The sequence below is a fragment of the Myotis yumanensis genome, unplaced genomic scaffold, assembly GCF_028538775.1.
Source record: "Myotis yumanensis isolate MYYU_CA2020_CCGP unplaced genomic scaffold, mMyoYum1.0.hap1 SCAF_16, whole genome shotgun sequence".
NCBI classification, from domain to species: domain Eukaryota; kingdom Metazoa; phylum Chordata; class Mammalia; order Chiroptera; family Vespertilionidae; genus Myotis; species Myotis yumanensis.
The window spans coordinates 26,590,240-26,604,929 of NW_027223767.1; the positions used below are offsets into that span (position 1 = coordinate 26,590,240).

Sequence of the window (14,690 nt, forward strand, 5' to 3'; positions counted from 1 at the left end):
GGGAAAATGTTTTAAAATCAGGAAAGCGTTTATAGAGAATATAGCGTTTAAGATTTGGCTATGAGAAGTTTTAAATGGCAGTAATGGAACCAAAAGGAAGTTGCGGTGCATGGGAAATAAAGGTAGACTCATAATTTTACTAGTAGAAACACTCAAAGAACTATGAGATGCAAGATTGAAACAGACATCTCATTATTTATCCAGCTGTAAGCAGCCATAGTCTTGAGGAAATATCTCAACATGAATTATTAACTCTATCTCCATTTGCACTGATGCCCTAGGGTCCTCAAGATCTCAGACACACTCGTCCTAACAAGCCTGGTACCTTAATACCTTAATTAACCTATCGCCCTATCGTCTGTCTGACTGTTATGGCATCTATGGCAGACTCAGTGTTTGCCCTGCCACGTCCATCACATTCGAAACTGTGAAGTCAGACCTTTGTTTTTTCCGCCTCCTCCATTCCTGGTCAATGAGATGTGAAGGACATTCTGCTTAGGAACTTCTTTTCTTTTTAAATTTATCTTTTGTTGAAAGTATTACGGGTGTGCCCCCTTTTTCCCCCATGACCCCCTGTACCTCACATCCGCCCCTCCCAGGCCTTCACCACACTATTGTCTGTGTCCATGGACTGACTATGCATATATGCATATAAATTCCCCAGTTAATCTCTCCCCACCCACCATCCCAGTCCCACCTTCACTCTGAGATTCATCAGTCTGTTCCATACTTCTATGTCTCTGGACCTATTTTGTTTATCAGTTTATTTTGCAAGTTTTTAAGTAATAGATAAGAACACTTGGAGCTGAGACCGTCTCATTTGCCTCCTCCCTGCCTTCAGTATGATATGATGTCTTGGCCCTGGAGGCATTTCTGCAAATGGAGGGTGGCGGTAAGGGTGCTAGGGTAGAAAGATCGAAAGAACCTGGGCCTTGACGTTATTATTGAGCAAGCTCCAGGCTCCTTAACTATAAACTCGTGTTCGTTCACCGCCCATCTGGGTAGTCTGTCACTATCACCTGAAAGCAGTCCTAATATGCCACATTTTCTCTGATTTTCTCCAAGCAATATTGCTTTTTTAAAAATCTGTAGCTGGGTCTTACTTCTTGGATTGTGAATACTCAACAAACCATTGTTGAGCATTTATTATGTACCAAAGACCATATTGTGTACCAGAAAGTGATACAGAGATAAGATATAGTCATCGCCCTCAAGGAACTCATGTTTTACATGAAGGAGTGATAAGGGCTGTGATAGAAACTGGTACAAACCACGGAAGTACCACCGGGCAGGGGAAGATGAGGTCTGCCAGGGAAGCTGGGGGAGGCTGCACAGAGGGAGCACCATTTCTGCTGATGTAAGGTGTTTTTATTAAATCTTCTTTTGAAAATATATCTAATAAATCTGCTTAAAGACAAATATCCAAAATAAGTTTTATTTTTATGATTTTTTCAAATTTTACTATAAGTAATGCAAGATCCTTAATAGATTTTCAAATAACCACACTTAAAAAAAATTTAAGACAAGAATATTAACAGCAAAATGCTACATGATTAGGAACTAGTGATATTTAAAATTGCATTACTTATGCTGAGGGTAGGAAACATAAATAATCTTGATTTTATTTCATCTGGTCTGTGACGGCATTTCTAAAGTTGAATGTCTGTTGGTTGTCCACTACCCTGTTGTCAAAATCCACAAATAACAGATGTACAAATATTTGTAAGAAAGTTCCCCTGGTGAGTACAAAGGTCTTACTTATAACAAGAACATTTCAAATATGTGCAGGATCCACTGAGCCATCAGCCTTCATGGGAGGCACATTTTTATAGTCAGTCAACAACTATTTCTTGTGTGCCCAGAGTGCATGGGTGAGGCCCTGTTCTGGACCTGCTCACCATTCCATGTGTGAGGCCTTGGATAGTAGGCACTCAACCAGTGTGAGTAGAAAAAGTGTTGAGTAGACTTTCTGACAGATCCAGGGTCTAGGCAGGCAAGGATCCAGAGGCACTGACGAGAAAGATGACAGGCTGGACAAGTGTGAGGGAGATTTTGACCAGCTCTATCAGGAATAGGCTTTAGTGAGAGTCCAAATCAGATTGAGAGATGGGATCTGGAGATTGGAGTCCACCATCTCCAAACCACGTTACCTGTGCCTAAATTTAACTTGCCATAATCCTTTTTATGTGTTCTCTCTCTTCTTTTGTATTAATGTGATCTATAATTATACACACAACTGTAAGATCTAGTTAAGAACAGTAATCATTTTTCTCTCTCCTCCTCCTCCTCCTCCTCCTCCTCCTCCTCCTCTTCCTCCTCCTCCTCCTCTTTCCCTCCCTTCCACTCTCTCTAGGAATCAATGAGAAAAAAATAGCCTCTATCCCTGGGTGAGGATTAGAAATAATAATAACAACTAAAAGGAGTAACTGTTCTCTTCATGACTATGAGTAACGGTCTCCTTTTGTATATCGTTGTATAGTGATATATTATCTAATAAGAGTCTGGTGGTAACCCTATAAGCTAGGCAAGATAGATGAGAAAGTTGAGACTCTACAAGGTACTTACCCATGTTATTCAACTTGTAATTGTGGAACATTACGTATAGAATTAGATGTTCTGACTGCAAATAAAGTGAAAATTACACTGTGTGATAAACTTCATATTCTTTAGAACACTGAAATTATTAAACTCTCTAACTTGATGATTTCAATACTCTAAAGAATATTGAAATTATTCTTTAATAAGAATAACCCCCCTCCTTTCTTCCACTCAAAATGTCAAATGCCAGAAGTGAAATGTATTTGAGTTTTTATAACAATTACACTAGCAGATGCTTTTAAAATAAATTTGACTCTGTTTGAGCTCTGTCTGCAGTTGATGGTATTGTCTTTCTGTATTTTATTCTTAGAATTTCCATTCTCCAGATTTCTCCCCATCCCAACACCCACCATCAGTCATGTGAACCTTTACTTTTTCGTTCTTTTTGTCCAATGACCTTTTTTCCCCCCATTTTCAGTAACCATGAACCTTGGCATTAACAGAAAGGGTTCAAACTCCTAAATCTCCCACTCAAACCTCCCCTTTGTCCAGCTCACTACAGGTTTATTGTCCTCAGTAAGATCTCCTGTTGTCCTCCACTGTTGTTTTTACTGGTCTTCTCATTTGACCTCAAGTCCAGGGTCCATTGTTCCAGTCCTTCTTACAGGTTCCCTCCATTCACATGGCCCTCCCTCCTTCCATCACAGCATTTAATAAGACTTGGGGCCTCCACAAGCTCAGTCCCCCACCTCCTACATAATACACAAGTAGTGAGCATTGCTACAGCTATACAGCCATAGTTCTCTAAATTGTACTAGGTCTTTTAATGTCTAATTTTAATTATGTTTAGAGTTCATTATCTTACTAGAGGCCCAGTGCACAAAAATTTGTGCACTCGGGGGGTGGCGGGAGGGGGGTCCCCCAGCCCGGCCTGTGCCCTCTCGCAGTCTGGGACCCCTTGGGAGATAACGACCTGCTGGCTTAGGCCTGCTCCCGGGTGGCAGAGGGCAGGCCCAATCCCTAAGTGCAGCCCCTGGTCAGGCTCAGAGCAGGGCCAATGGGGGAGTTGGGGCGCCGCCCCCTGTCATGCACAGAGCAGGGCGGATCGGGAGGTTGCGATGCCACCCTCAGTCACACTCAGGGTAGGGCCGATTGGGGGGTTGGGGCACTGCCCCCTGTCACACTCAAGGCAGGGTTGATGGGGAGGTTGCGGCGCCACCCCCTGTCATGCACAGAGCAGGGCCGATCAGGGAGTTGGGGCGCTGCCCCCTGTCACTCACAGAGCAGGGCCAATCAGGGGGTTGAGGAACTCCCCCTTGTCACTCACAGAGTAGGGCCGATAGGGGAGCTGGGGCACCGCCCCCTGTCACACACAGAGCAGGGCAGATCAGGGGGTTGGGGCGGTGCACCCTGTCACACTCAGGGCAGGGCCAATGGGGAGGTTATGGCTCTACCCTGTCACACACAGAGCAAGGCCCGTGGAGGGGGGTTGGGGCGCCACCCTCTATCACCCACAGAGCAGGGCCGATCAGGGGGTTGGGGCACCACCACTGTCACACTCGGGGCAGGGCCGATGGAGAGGTTATGGCTCTACCCTGTCACACACAGAGCAGGGCCTGTGGGGGGGAGGGGGGGGTTGGGGCGCCGCACCCTGTCACACACAGAGCAGGGCCGATTAGGGGCTTGGTGTGCTGCACCCTGTCAAACACAGAGCCGCAGGGCAATCAGGGGATTGGGGAGCTCCCCCCTATCAGGCACAGAGCAGGGCCCGTGGGGGGCGGGGGGGGGGGGGCGTTGGGGCGCCGCACCCTGTCACACACAGAGCAGGGCCGATCAGGGGGTTGGTGTGCTGCACCCTGTCAAACACAGAGCCGCAGAGCAATCGGGGTTGGGGAGCTCCCCCCTATCAGGCACAGAGCAGGGCTGATCAGGGGGTTGGAGTGCCTTCCCCTGTCACAAACAGAGCAGGGCGGATAGGGAGGTTGTGGCCCCGCCCCCTGTCACTCACAGAGCCGCAGGGCGATCAGGGGGTTTGGGCGCTGCCCCCTGTCACGCTGATCCTGGTGCCGGGAGCCTCGCTGCTCTGCTGATCCCGGTGCCCGGAGGCATATTACCCTTTTACTATATAGAATAGAGGCCTGGTGCATGGGTAGGGGCTGGCTGGTTTGCCCTGAAGGGTGTCCTGGATCAGGGTGGGGGTCCCCACTGGGGTGCCTGGCCAGTCTGGGTGAGGGGCTGAGGGCTGTTTTCCGGCTGGCGAGTGACTAAAGCTTCCAACTGCTCCTTGTTTTCTTTCTTTTTTTTTTTTATTCTGGGCCAGCTTTAGCTCTGAGGCCTCGCTGCTGAAAACATCGATACAATGTTTTTGGTCCGGCTGGCTTTCAGTCTGGCTGGTTTCTGGGGTTTTGTTTATCTTCTTATTTGCAACATAGTACATAGTTGCTTAGAGTTGCAGCTGAGAGGCCGGCAAGTGAGGCGGGAACGTTGGATAGATTTTTTCCTCATTTCTCTGTGCCTCATAATTTTGATTGAATGACAGACATTGAAGGTACCAAACTATAGAGACTGAAACAGATATTATTAAACCCAGAAATGGGCCTGCCTCTTTTCTGTCAGGCCATTAGTGTGTGGGAATTTTTCAGCCTCATTTGTAGGCAGGCTGGGATTGTGTTTTGTTTCTAGAGTTCACCACAGATTTCAGACTCCTCCAATGTTGGTCAGCTACTCTTCTTGTGCTTCTGTGAGGCCTGGAGTGCTGGAGCGTTTTCCTCAGTATTCCTGCACCATCCTCAGCTGGCAGGAGGCCCTACGTGCCTGCGTCTGCGGACATTTAATGTCTGCTCTCTTGCCCTCCCCGAGAGGTAGCCAGTTGTTGCTTTTTACACGGTGCAGGGTGACCGGTGAACATGAGAGTGGAGGCTGGGGGAGAGGCTCTTGGTTTTTCCACTCCAGTCTCTGGTTTAGGCAAACTCTGTGCTCCAGGGACGACAAACAACCCCACCTCCTACTAGTGCCCAAGCGGGTTTCCTGTCCCTCTCCTTGTGAGTGGCAAAGTCTGCTTTGTACCAGGGCAGGATTCTAGAATTGGAAGGTTTCCTGCCTTCACCCTGCAGTGACTTAGTGTCAGTGCATGGTGAAGACATCAGCTTTTCCACCCCCCACCTCAGGACAAAGGAGGTTTCCTGCAGGCATGGCAAGGACTGGCGATGTGACGATTTCTTGCCCCTCTCCCAAGAACAGGTGACTTTTGCCTCATACCATTCAGAGTCCTGTCCAGGGTGTGGGGTCTCCTGCTTCTCTCCCCCAGCAGCAGCCGGCTATTACTTTATCTCAGAGGAGGGTCCAGGGCATCTGCAGGTGTATCCCTGTCCTCCCCTCCACCCCCATAGCAGTTGATGATCACCTATGCTCATGCAGGGTCCAGCCTGCGGATGGTATGCCTGCTCCACCCTGGAACCTCTGCAGGTCCTGCGTGAGCCTGCACCACCCAGGGGCTCTTAGGTCTCCTGCCCACCCCCAGTCTTTCTTGTGACCAGAGAGCTGTTTAGGGAGAGCAGGCTTGTGTCTAGGGCTCCAGGAATACTAGCCCATAATCAGGCTTTACAAATTTGTTAGATGTTTTCTTCTCACTCATTTTTATGGCAGCGCTTTTTCTTCCTGAGCTCTGCCAAGAGAGAAAGAGCTCATTTGCCCCATCTTCCCTCAGAGGGGCTTGTCGCCCTTTGGAATTCATTCTCCTGAGAGTCAGCACAGGTGAGCAACGCAGTCTCTGAGTCACAAAAAAATATTTTAAGTTGGGCAGCTTTTCCCCACATAAGGTGCAAGCGACTTTCTCTTGCAGCTTTCTTCATTTTAAATATTAGGAGCGGATCTCCTACTTCCTTTTTAAGAAACTTTCAAACAAGTTTAGTGTGGCCTGCAAAACCATGCATAGTCATATTTGCCTGTCACTCTAGCCAGATCTTAGATCACTCTCCTCCTCCCTCACTCACTGTGCTGCCCTAACAATAATCTAAGTTTCTCCGAACGCCAAGCTCTTCCCCACACCAGAGCCTGTGCAGGGCCAATCACTCTGCCTGCAGTGCTCTTGCCCAGTCTGCACCTGGGTAACTCCAGCTCCTCCAAAGACCCTTCCTTGATACTACATCCCCTACTCCAAATGGTGCATAAATTACTTCCTCATTCTCTTTCACAGCTGGACGGTAGGCCATTATCTGGGCCTATTGTCTTGATTTAATCAATCTCCTTAGTGGTTATTTAGATTATATTTGGTCTTCTATTTTTATAAGTAATAATCTTGTATAGAAAGCATATCTAGAGTATAAATTTCTAGAAGGACTTCTGTACAAAATAGTGCATACAGATAGTTCAACACTGTGGTGAAGAGTCTGGGCTGCCCCCTACTAGCAAGTGACTTAACCTTCCCCTTATGTGTGATATGAAGATAATACCAGTCCCTCTCTTGGAGTTGGTGTGAGACTTACTGAGTTGGTACACATATAGAGTGTCTAGTACATAGCCTCTCAATATACATCAATTGTTATTATTAGCATTTAAGATTTTAGCTAGTTTCTACCCATAAATGTGTTATCAATTTAAACTTCCAACAATATGAGAATGACTGCCTCTTCATACCCTCAACATAGCGTCTTATTAAACTCCTTTTTAATCTGTGCTACCATGATGCCCATGACTTCTCCTAATAGTATAATTAGTATTTCTCTTACTAAGAGTGAAACTAAGCGTATGTTTATATATTTAAGTGCATTTGAGTCCTGTGTCCCAATTGTTCCTCATGTTTCACAGACTCCTATTGGTCATTGACCTTTTTATTGCTGATTGTAGGAGTTCTTTATGTATTAGGGAGTTGTGCCTTTGTCTGTGCTATGAGTTAGTCTTTCATAGTAGTCAATACTTTTTCTTCATGATACTAATTCCTGTTTTTCATGATTTCTTTATTTATGATTATTTTTTAAAGCTCCATCAGATCGAGGCCCATGTTTGTTTGTCATTGTATATTGAGCACCAAGTAAAATGCTGAACACATAGTAAATGATCAATAAATATTTAATGCATGGGCCAAACGTGATGAAGAGCATTTTGGTACATAAGTAAACTGGGAACTTGGAAGGGAACAATTTTGTATGAAAATGTGACGAGTTTGTTTTTGGATATGTGACATTTAGGTGACAACCAATATTCTAAGTTGAATACATACTATGCTCTTATTTGGCAAGATACTCACGAAGATTTCGGAGTCATCACCATGAAGTGTTTGATTGGAAACATATCTCTGATGAAGAGACTGTTATGTGAGGGTTCACAAACACTTCCAATCAAAAACTATTTTAAGTGATTATAGTTGTTACAACAACTTTCAAACAAATATAAAAAGAAAAGAAAACTAGAAGCATTATATATTTGTAAGTATAATGATATGGGGAATGTAGAAAAATGTTAATGCCTTGGAACAATAATTATTAATGCAAAGTATTTAGCTAATATGTTATAATTATGCCCCAGTTACTTATTGTGAAGAAAAGAAAACTTTACTACTGGAAAGCTGAGTTTATTATACTCATATAAGTGTGTGGAAATCAAAAGTGCTTTTATTATATAATGTAGGCTATTTGGATTATCAGTGTATCCTGTTTTTCAGTTTAAATTGGACATTGATTGTGTTTTCTATTACTGAAATACCACTGAGAGATAGTTACTATCAATTTAGTCTCCAAGTCTATATATTAACTGCATGAAAAAGAAGAACCCATTCAGTCTTCTAAAAAGAAATGCTTATTTTTTTCAGAACAGAGACTTTATCCTAAAATAAACTATATATATACAATTTAATACACAGGAATATCTTGATGGCTACAGTCATTGAATAACCATCTGACTTAAATAGATATGAATTAGTCCGTTTAATAAATCTGTTGTGAAGTTATAGTCCCTGTTCAATAATTATAAGAAAATAACTTGGGCAGGAATTTGATTTTGATGGCTGGTAGATGTGGCATCTCAGTGTCAATCTTGATTTTGAGATGAGCCTGTGGATTAAAAAATACTATCTTTGAACTATACATTTTTCTCCTTTTTATTAAAATCTATGAGTTGAGAAATGAGGAGTATGTATATAATTGTGCTGGACAGACAAATAAATCATTTAGACAAAAGTTCTGGTCGTGTTAGGATGCCTTTCGGCTGGACATTTAGCTATCTTTGGCTTATTGATCAGAAATCCTGGTATGTCGGGCATTTTTGTTATGAAAACAGGGTTTTTATGTGTAATCATCAGATCCTTCGTTGCAGATAAGGGCTTGTCACTGATAAAGGAAGTGATCTGTAGCAAAGACACAGAAAACGTGGAAAAAATATATCAAACAGGCACGGCAGCAGCAGCATATCACGGCCTGGCTGGCTGAGCACCAGCTGGCAGTGGGCACTGAAGGAGGCATATTGTGTCACTTCGGGGGATTTCAAGAAGCCAGTCAGCCTGACTGGTGGTGCTCAGTGATTGAGAATCGACCTAGGAACCAGGAGGTCACAGTTCAATTCCCCGTCAGAGCACATGCCTGGGTTGCAGACTCGATCCCCAGTGAGGGGCCTTCAGGAGGCAGCTGATCAAGGATTCTCTCTATTGTTAATATTTCTGTCTCTCTCTCTCTCCCCCCCCCCTTCCCCTCTGAAATCAATAAAGATATATTTCTTTAAAAAATAAAAAGTAATTAATTAAATAAAAAAGAAGCCAGTCAACTGCTTATGCTGAATTCCCAGAAGAGCTCATTTTCTACTTAAAATAGGAACATTTATTCCTTGAGAGAGAAAAGAAACTCCTAGGTAGGGGGCCTGTGTTTATCTAGGAAGGAAATAGTTATGAATTTTTGGACAGGGTCTTATTGTATACAACTTGTGTTAAAAGACTGGAGATAAAGATGAAATAAAGCTTGTTTTGTTTTCCTTCATTATGAAAATAACATTCTGAGAGCTGTTCTCAAAGAACATCCTCTACAAAGCAGTGATGACAGAGTAAGGTTTCATTTCATCAGATGGTCATGGTTCCTGCATTTTTGCTCTGCCTCCTGCTGAGACTTGGGTAAATGGAAGTTAATGGTTTGTGGCTAAAGCCCAGTTACTTTCTTGCACATGGAGTCCGTTCTGTAGTGCATTAATCTATCTTATACCCATCGAAGGAGCCATGATAAGCCAGTATCAAGGACTGATCCGAAAGGTCAATTAACCTTCTTAGCAATACCCAGGGATGGAGTAGAGGGATGGAAACCATTCTGTTCTAGAGGGTTCTAATCCTATATAATAAAAGAGAAACATGCAAATTAACTGCCTCTCCGCTATGCTCAAGCCACGCCCAAAGCCAATCAGGAGTGAGTATGCGAATTAACCCAACTAAGATGGCGGCAGCCAGGGAGCTGGAGCAAGCAGGAGGCTTGGGTTGCCCCTGACGATGGAGGAAGCCAAGCTTACCGCCTGCCCTGTCCGGCCCTGGGCTCCGCTCAAGGCTACAAAGTTTCAATTATAGAAGATAAATAAATCCCAGATACCTGCTTCCAGCCAGACCTGGGCTCCACTCAAGGCTACAAAGTTTCAATTATAGAAGATAAATAAATCCCAGAAAACAAAAAGAAAGAAAAAAAGGAGAGGCTGGGAGCTTGGGTCACCTAAAAACGGCCATCAGCCCCTCACCCAGGCTGGCCAGGCACCCCAGTAGGGACCTCCACCCTGAAAGGAGTGTGGCCAGCCTGCAAACAGCCCTCAGCCCCTCACCCAGGCTGGCCACATCCCCATGGGGTGAGGGTCCCCACTGGGAGGCTTAACCATCCTGCAAACAGCCATCAGCCCCTCAGGCTGGCCAGGCACCCCAGCAGGACCCCCACCCTGATCTGGGACACCCTTCAGGGCAAACCAGCTGGCCCCCACCCATGCACCAGGCCTCTATCCTATATAATAAAAGGGTAATATGCAAATTGACCGCAACAGAAGACCAACTGGGAATGACTGGTCACTATGACACACACTGACCACCAGGGGGCAGATGCTCAATGCAGGAGCTGCCCCCTGGTAGTCAGTGCGCTCCCACAGGGGGAGCTCTGCTCAGCCACAAGCCAGGCTGATGGCTTGCCAGCACAGCGGTGGTGGTGCGAGCCTCTCGCACCTCCTCAGCAGCGCTAAGGATGTCCGACTGCAGCTTAGGCCTGCTCCCTGCTGGCAAGTGGACATCCCCCGAGGGCTCCCAGGCTGCCAGAGGGATGTCTGACTGCCAGCTTAGGCCCAATCCCCTGGGGAGCGGGCCTAAGCCAGCAGGTGGACATCCCCCGAGAGGTCCCAGACTGCGAGAGGGCACAGGCCGGTCTGAGGGACACCCCCTACCCCCCACCAAGTGCACAAATTTTTGTGCACTGGGCCTCTAGTTGCAATACAAGAGAATGTGACTCCCTCAATGTGGGCCTGTTCTCTTGGTGTGATGAGATAAAAACATACTCTTGACAGAAACGTGGCCAAATAACTGCTTGCTTGCTTCAGTCTCCATCTCTTTTTTTAAAATATATTTTTATTCATTTTAGAGAGGAGGGGAGAGGGAGAGAGAAACATCAATGATGAGAATCATCGAAATGGCAACCTCCTGGTTTATAGGTCAATGCTCAACCACTGAGCCACACCAGTCAGGCAGTCTGTATCTCTTTATAGCTAACTATTCTCAATCCCATGACAGAAATGGAAGCTAAGTTCATCCAGTCTTCTGGCCATTTATGTTAGTGCATAAAATTCTTAATTAACAAAATATAATCCATTGTAAATCACTTTGCTAAGCTTTTAAACTTCATAAGGAATTCTGTCTTGTCCAAAAGCTGCTTTCAGACTGTGCTGATCCGGCATGCATGCGCCATTCCCCGTGGAGCTGAGTGCAAGGATGCAAAGGGAGCCAATTAAAGAAACTTAGAGCCAGAAGAGTCGAGCAGAGGCCATCTTGTCCATCCTTCTGCCTCTAGGCAAAACCCGTCCCCTGCACCCAAAATTTGTACTTGACTCTGGCTGACATACATGCTCACCACAAGTAAATGACAAGCAGCTTATCTGTTCAGGACTTATGTATGATGTTCTAAACATGCTGAGCAGGAAAGCTCCTCCGAATTGTTTTAATTCCTCCTTTCTAGGAAGTTATTTTGTTCAAGAAATGGTCTCAATCATTGTAAAGATGTGGGAGTCTGTGTCTGCGCCACAAAGTTATCTTTGTCATCGTATTGAGTGTATTTCTGGCTTCCTTTCATTCTAGGTCTACCTTATGGGTGGGAGGAAGCTTACACAGCAGATGGAATCAAGTACTTCATCAAGTAAGTACAAGCGTCTCCTCCAAGTAAGCAAGTTTTTCACATCTGGCGGGAACCTGGGAGTTGCAGACTAATCAGCAAAACCAAGACACCCTCTTGGAGGTTACAGAAATTAGAAACAAGAAATGAAGGCTCACCATTTTCACTTCATGTGATTTAAGTGCTAATATCAGATATCATTTGGGGAACAAAATTTAAAAAACAACAACAGCCTAATAATAATTTCAAGGGGAACATCAAAAAATTGGAACAGGGTCATCATTGGAAGGAACTTAAATAGTGACTGCTTGGATTCACTTCTGGCTTAAGGTATTAATATTTGTGAAAAGTTAATCTAATGAAAACCCCACTTAAAATTCTCAATAATAGTGCTTAAAATGAACATTCTTAATGCTTTCCAGTCTGCACAGTTCATTTACCTGCAAATACTTTTTGAACATTTGCCATGTGCCAGGCAGTGGTTCATACCTTGCAAATTCCATAGTGAAATATACAGAGTAGATCCCTGATAACATGGAGTTTACATAATAGTGAGGAAAGTCAGGAAATAAGTAATTGAAGAAACAAATGAGATGGTATATGAGCCAGCCTTATCTTAGTGGATCCTCAGAACACCCTTTTATGTGTACCTTATTCTCCCTGTTTGATAGATGAAGACATTAAGAGCCTAGAGTGGTTGCCAAAAAATCCACAGCCACGAAGTTACCAACCCAGAGTAGAATCTATCTTCTGACTCTAGGATTCTCCCTAATAGACTAGACTCGCCAAAAGAGACCCGTCTTTGAAAGGAATACATGTTCCGGCTGCTGACCTGGTTAGCTTTACCCTGGACAAAGCAGTCTGGCATACTTCCACTGTGTGTGGGACAATTCTTTTCATATCAGATTTGGGTTATGAGGGCAAAAAGGGGGACTCCTGACAGACTCCTGAGATCCCAAGAGACGCCCTGAGTTGTCCTTTTTAACTAATACTTGCTGTGCATTTGGGGAGGAAGAGGGAGGTGTTCTTGTTGTCCTTTCATATGCAGGTATTTTCCAAAGCAATATCCAGAGTTTGGATTCTCAAGCTCTGTGACTTGACCAGGTTCTACATCTCTCTTCACCCCAGTTCTCTCATCATAAAATCAGGGAAATATTACCTACTTTATAAAGTTGTTCAATGCTAATTAAGCATTTAACATAGAACTTTGAACATAGTAGGTGCCCAGTAAGTACTCAGAAATTTACAATATGGAAAAATCGTCTTGTTGGGGGGAAAACATGAAAAATAATGTAACCATTAACAACACTGAGAATTCAAAAGCTTCATATTTGAAAATATTTAAGGAAAAATTAGGGGTAAACTTGTCAAAGTGTTGTCATATATTTTTTCTTGTGGTCTCCAGCAAAAAGTAATTCATACAGCAAAGGTGTGGTTTGTAACCTGCAGAGGGGAAGGGGACTGGTGGAGCAGAGGACCCAGGAATTCCATGCGTAGATCACATTTAGCCCCTTACTATTCACTTCCAGAATCAGAGCTCTTCTGGAAGGGAAGTTTCACTCTGATATGCTGGGTTAACTATGGTTAGTTCTTGGACGATTGAATCACTGGGCTTTCGGGATGGCAGGAAAATGAAAAACCGTCTTCAAATCTGCTTTGGTTTCTTTCTCATAATAACTTTGTAATGAGTAAGGGAAAAGATATGGGGGTGGCGAAGGAAATAAGCATTTATTGGGCATTAGCTGGTGTTGAATAGCCAGGCATATGTTAGGTTTATTTTTCTATGCGTCGTGTCATTTAATCCTAACAACGTGGAAGGTGGGCACCACTCGGCTCTTATTAGGATGGTATTCTGATGGTGGTTAGCTGCCTCCTGCCCTCAGCCATGCCTGTCTTCTAGAAGGTCCCCAAAGAAATGCCTGATCAAAGAAAGGCAAACTAGTATTCTTATTCACTGGGTTCTGAATTCAAAGGCATTTGGACAATGGCAGTGAATGAGTGTGGACCCTGTGAGGACTCCTCACTAAACTTAGACTTAGCCGTCTGTCAGTGTATTCCAACCAAAAGGTGAGGTCAGAGCCTAACTAGTGTCAATGGAGGAAAGGATACGAAAGGGATAATCGCCAACTACCAAGGAAAAGGAGGGAGCAGGAGACGGCCAGCAGAGAGCAAGTGTGCCCCAGGGCCTGTTACCCAGCTGGCTAAGCTGCCGTCCGCTGCAGACGGAACACTAGCCTGGGCTGGGCTCCCTCCTACCGAGGGAGAATAGCACCGGAGCAGAGGAGAGAAGAGAAGGAATACACAAGGCCTTCGACTGCCCTGAGATCTAACTCACAGTTCCTGTGGAAGGAATGGAAAGGGACACTACATTTATATAGTGGACTCCGGTCTAGAAAATATAGCCCTTAGAGTGTGCTTTGGAAGGTCACCAGTTGTTTTCTTTGACCTCAATATTGACTCATAAGGAAAGCAGGAAAGAGGTAATAAGACAGATTTGTTCCCAGAGGACAATGGCAGGTTTCATTGTCTCACCATTACAGTCTGAGAAACTGTGTGGAAAGGAGACTAAACCTGTCAAGGTTACACAGCTGTAAAATCACACAGACCCAGGGCTGTCTGCCCCAATAAGCCACCCCTGCCCCACCACGCACATGCACATGCACATGCACACGCACATTCACACACTGCACCTCCCCCATCTCCTTATTTTAATATAGTATGTTTACATGTGACAAAGAAGACATTTTAAACAGCTCTTCATTTAGGAAGAACTCTATACTTTATTCATTTTAAAACAGCAGATTGGAAACTTAGTTCTAAGAATGAGTACTT

The 14,690-nt window shown here is 44.6% G+C and overlaps 1 protein-coding gene across 1 annotated transcript in view; it reads left to right on the forward strand.

The window, feature by feature from the left end:
• The window catches only part of STXBP4 (syntaxin binding protein 4), a 120,713-nt gene that overhangs the window by 89,104 nt on the left and 16,919 nt on the right, over positions 1–14,690 (forward strand). The window contains exon 17 of the mRNA XM_070394070.1: positions 11,825–11,882. Within this exon, the coding sequence (XP_070250171.1) occupies positions 11,825–11,882 (58 nt within the window). The remainder of the gene's footprint in view (positions 1–11,824; positions 11,883–14,690) is intronic.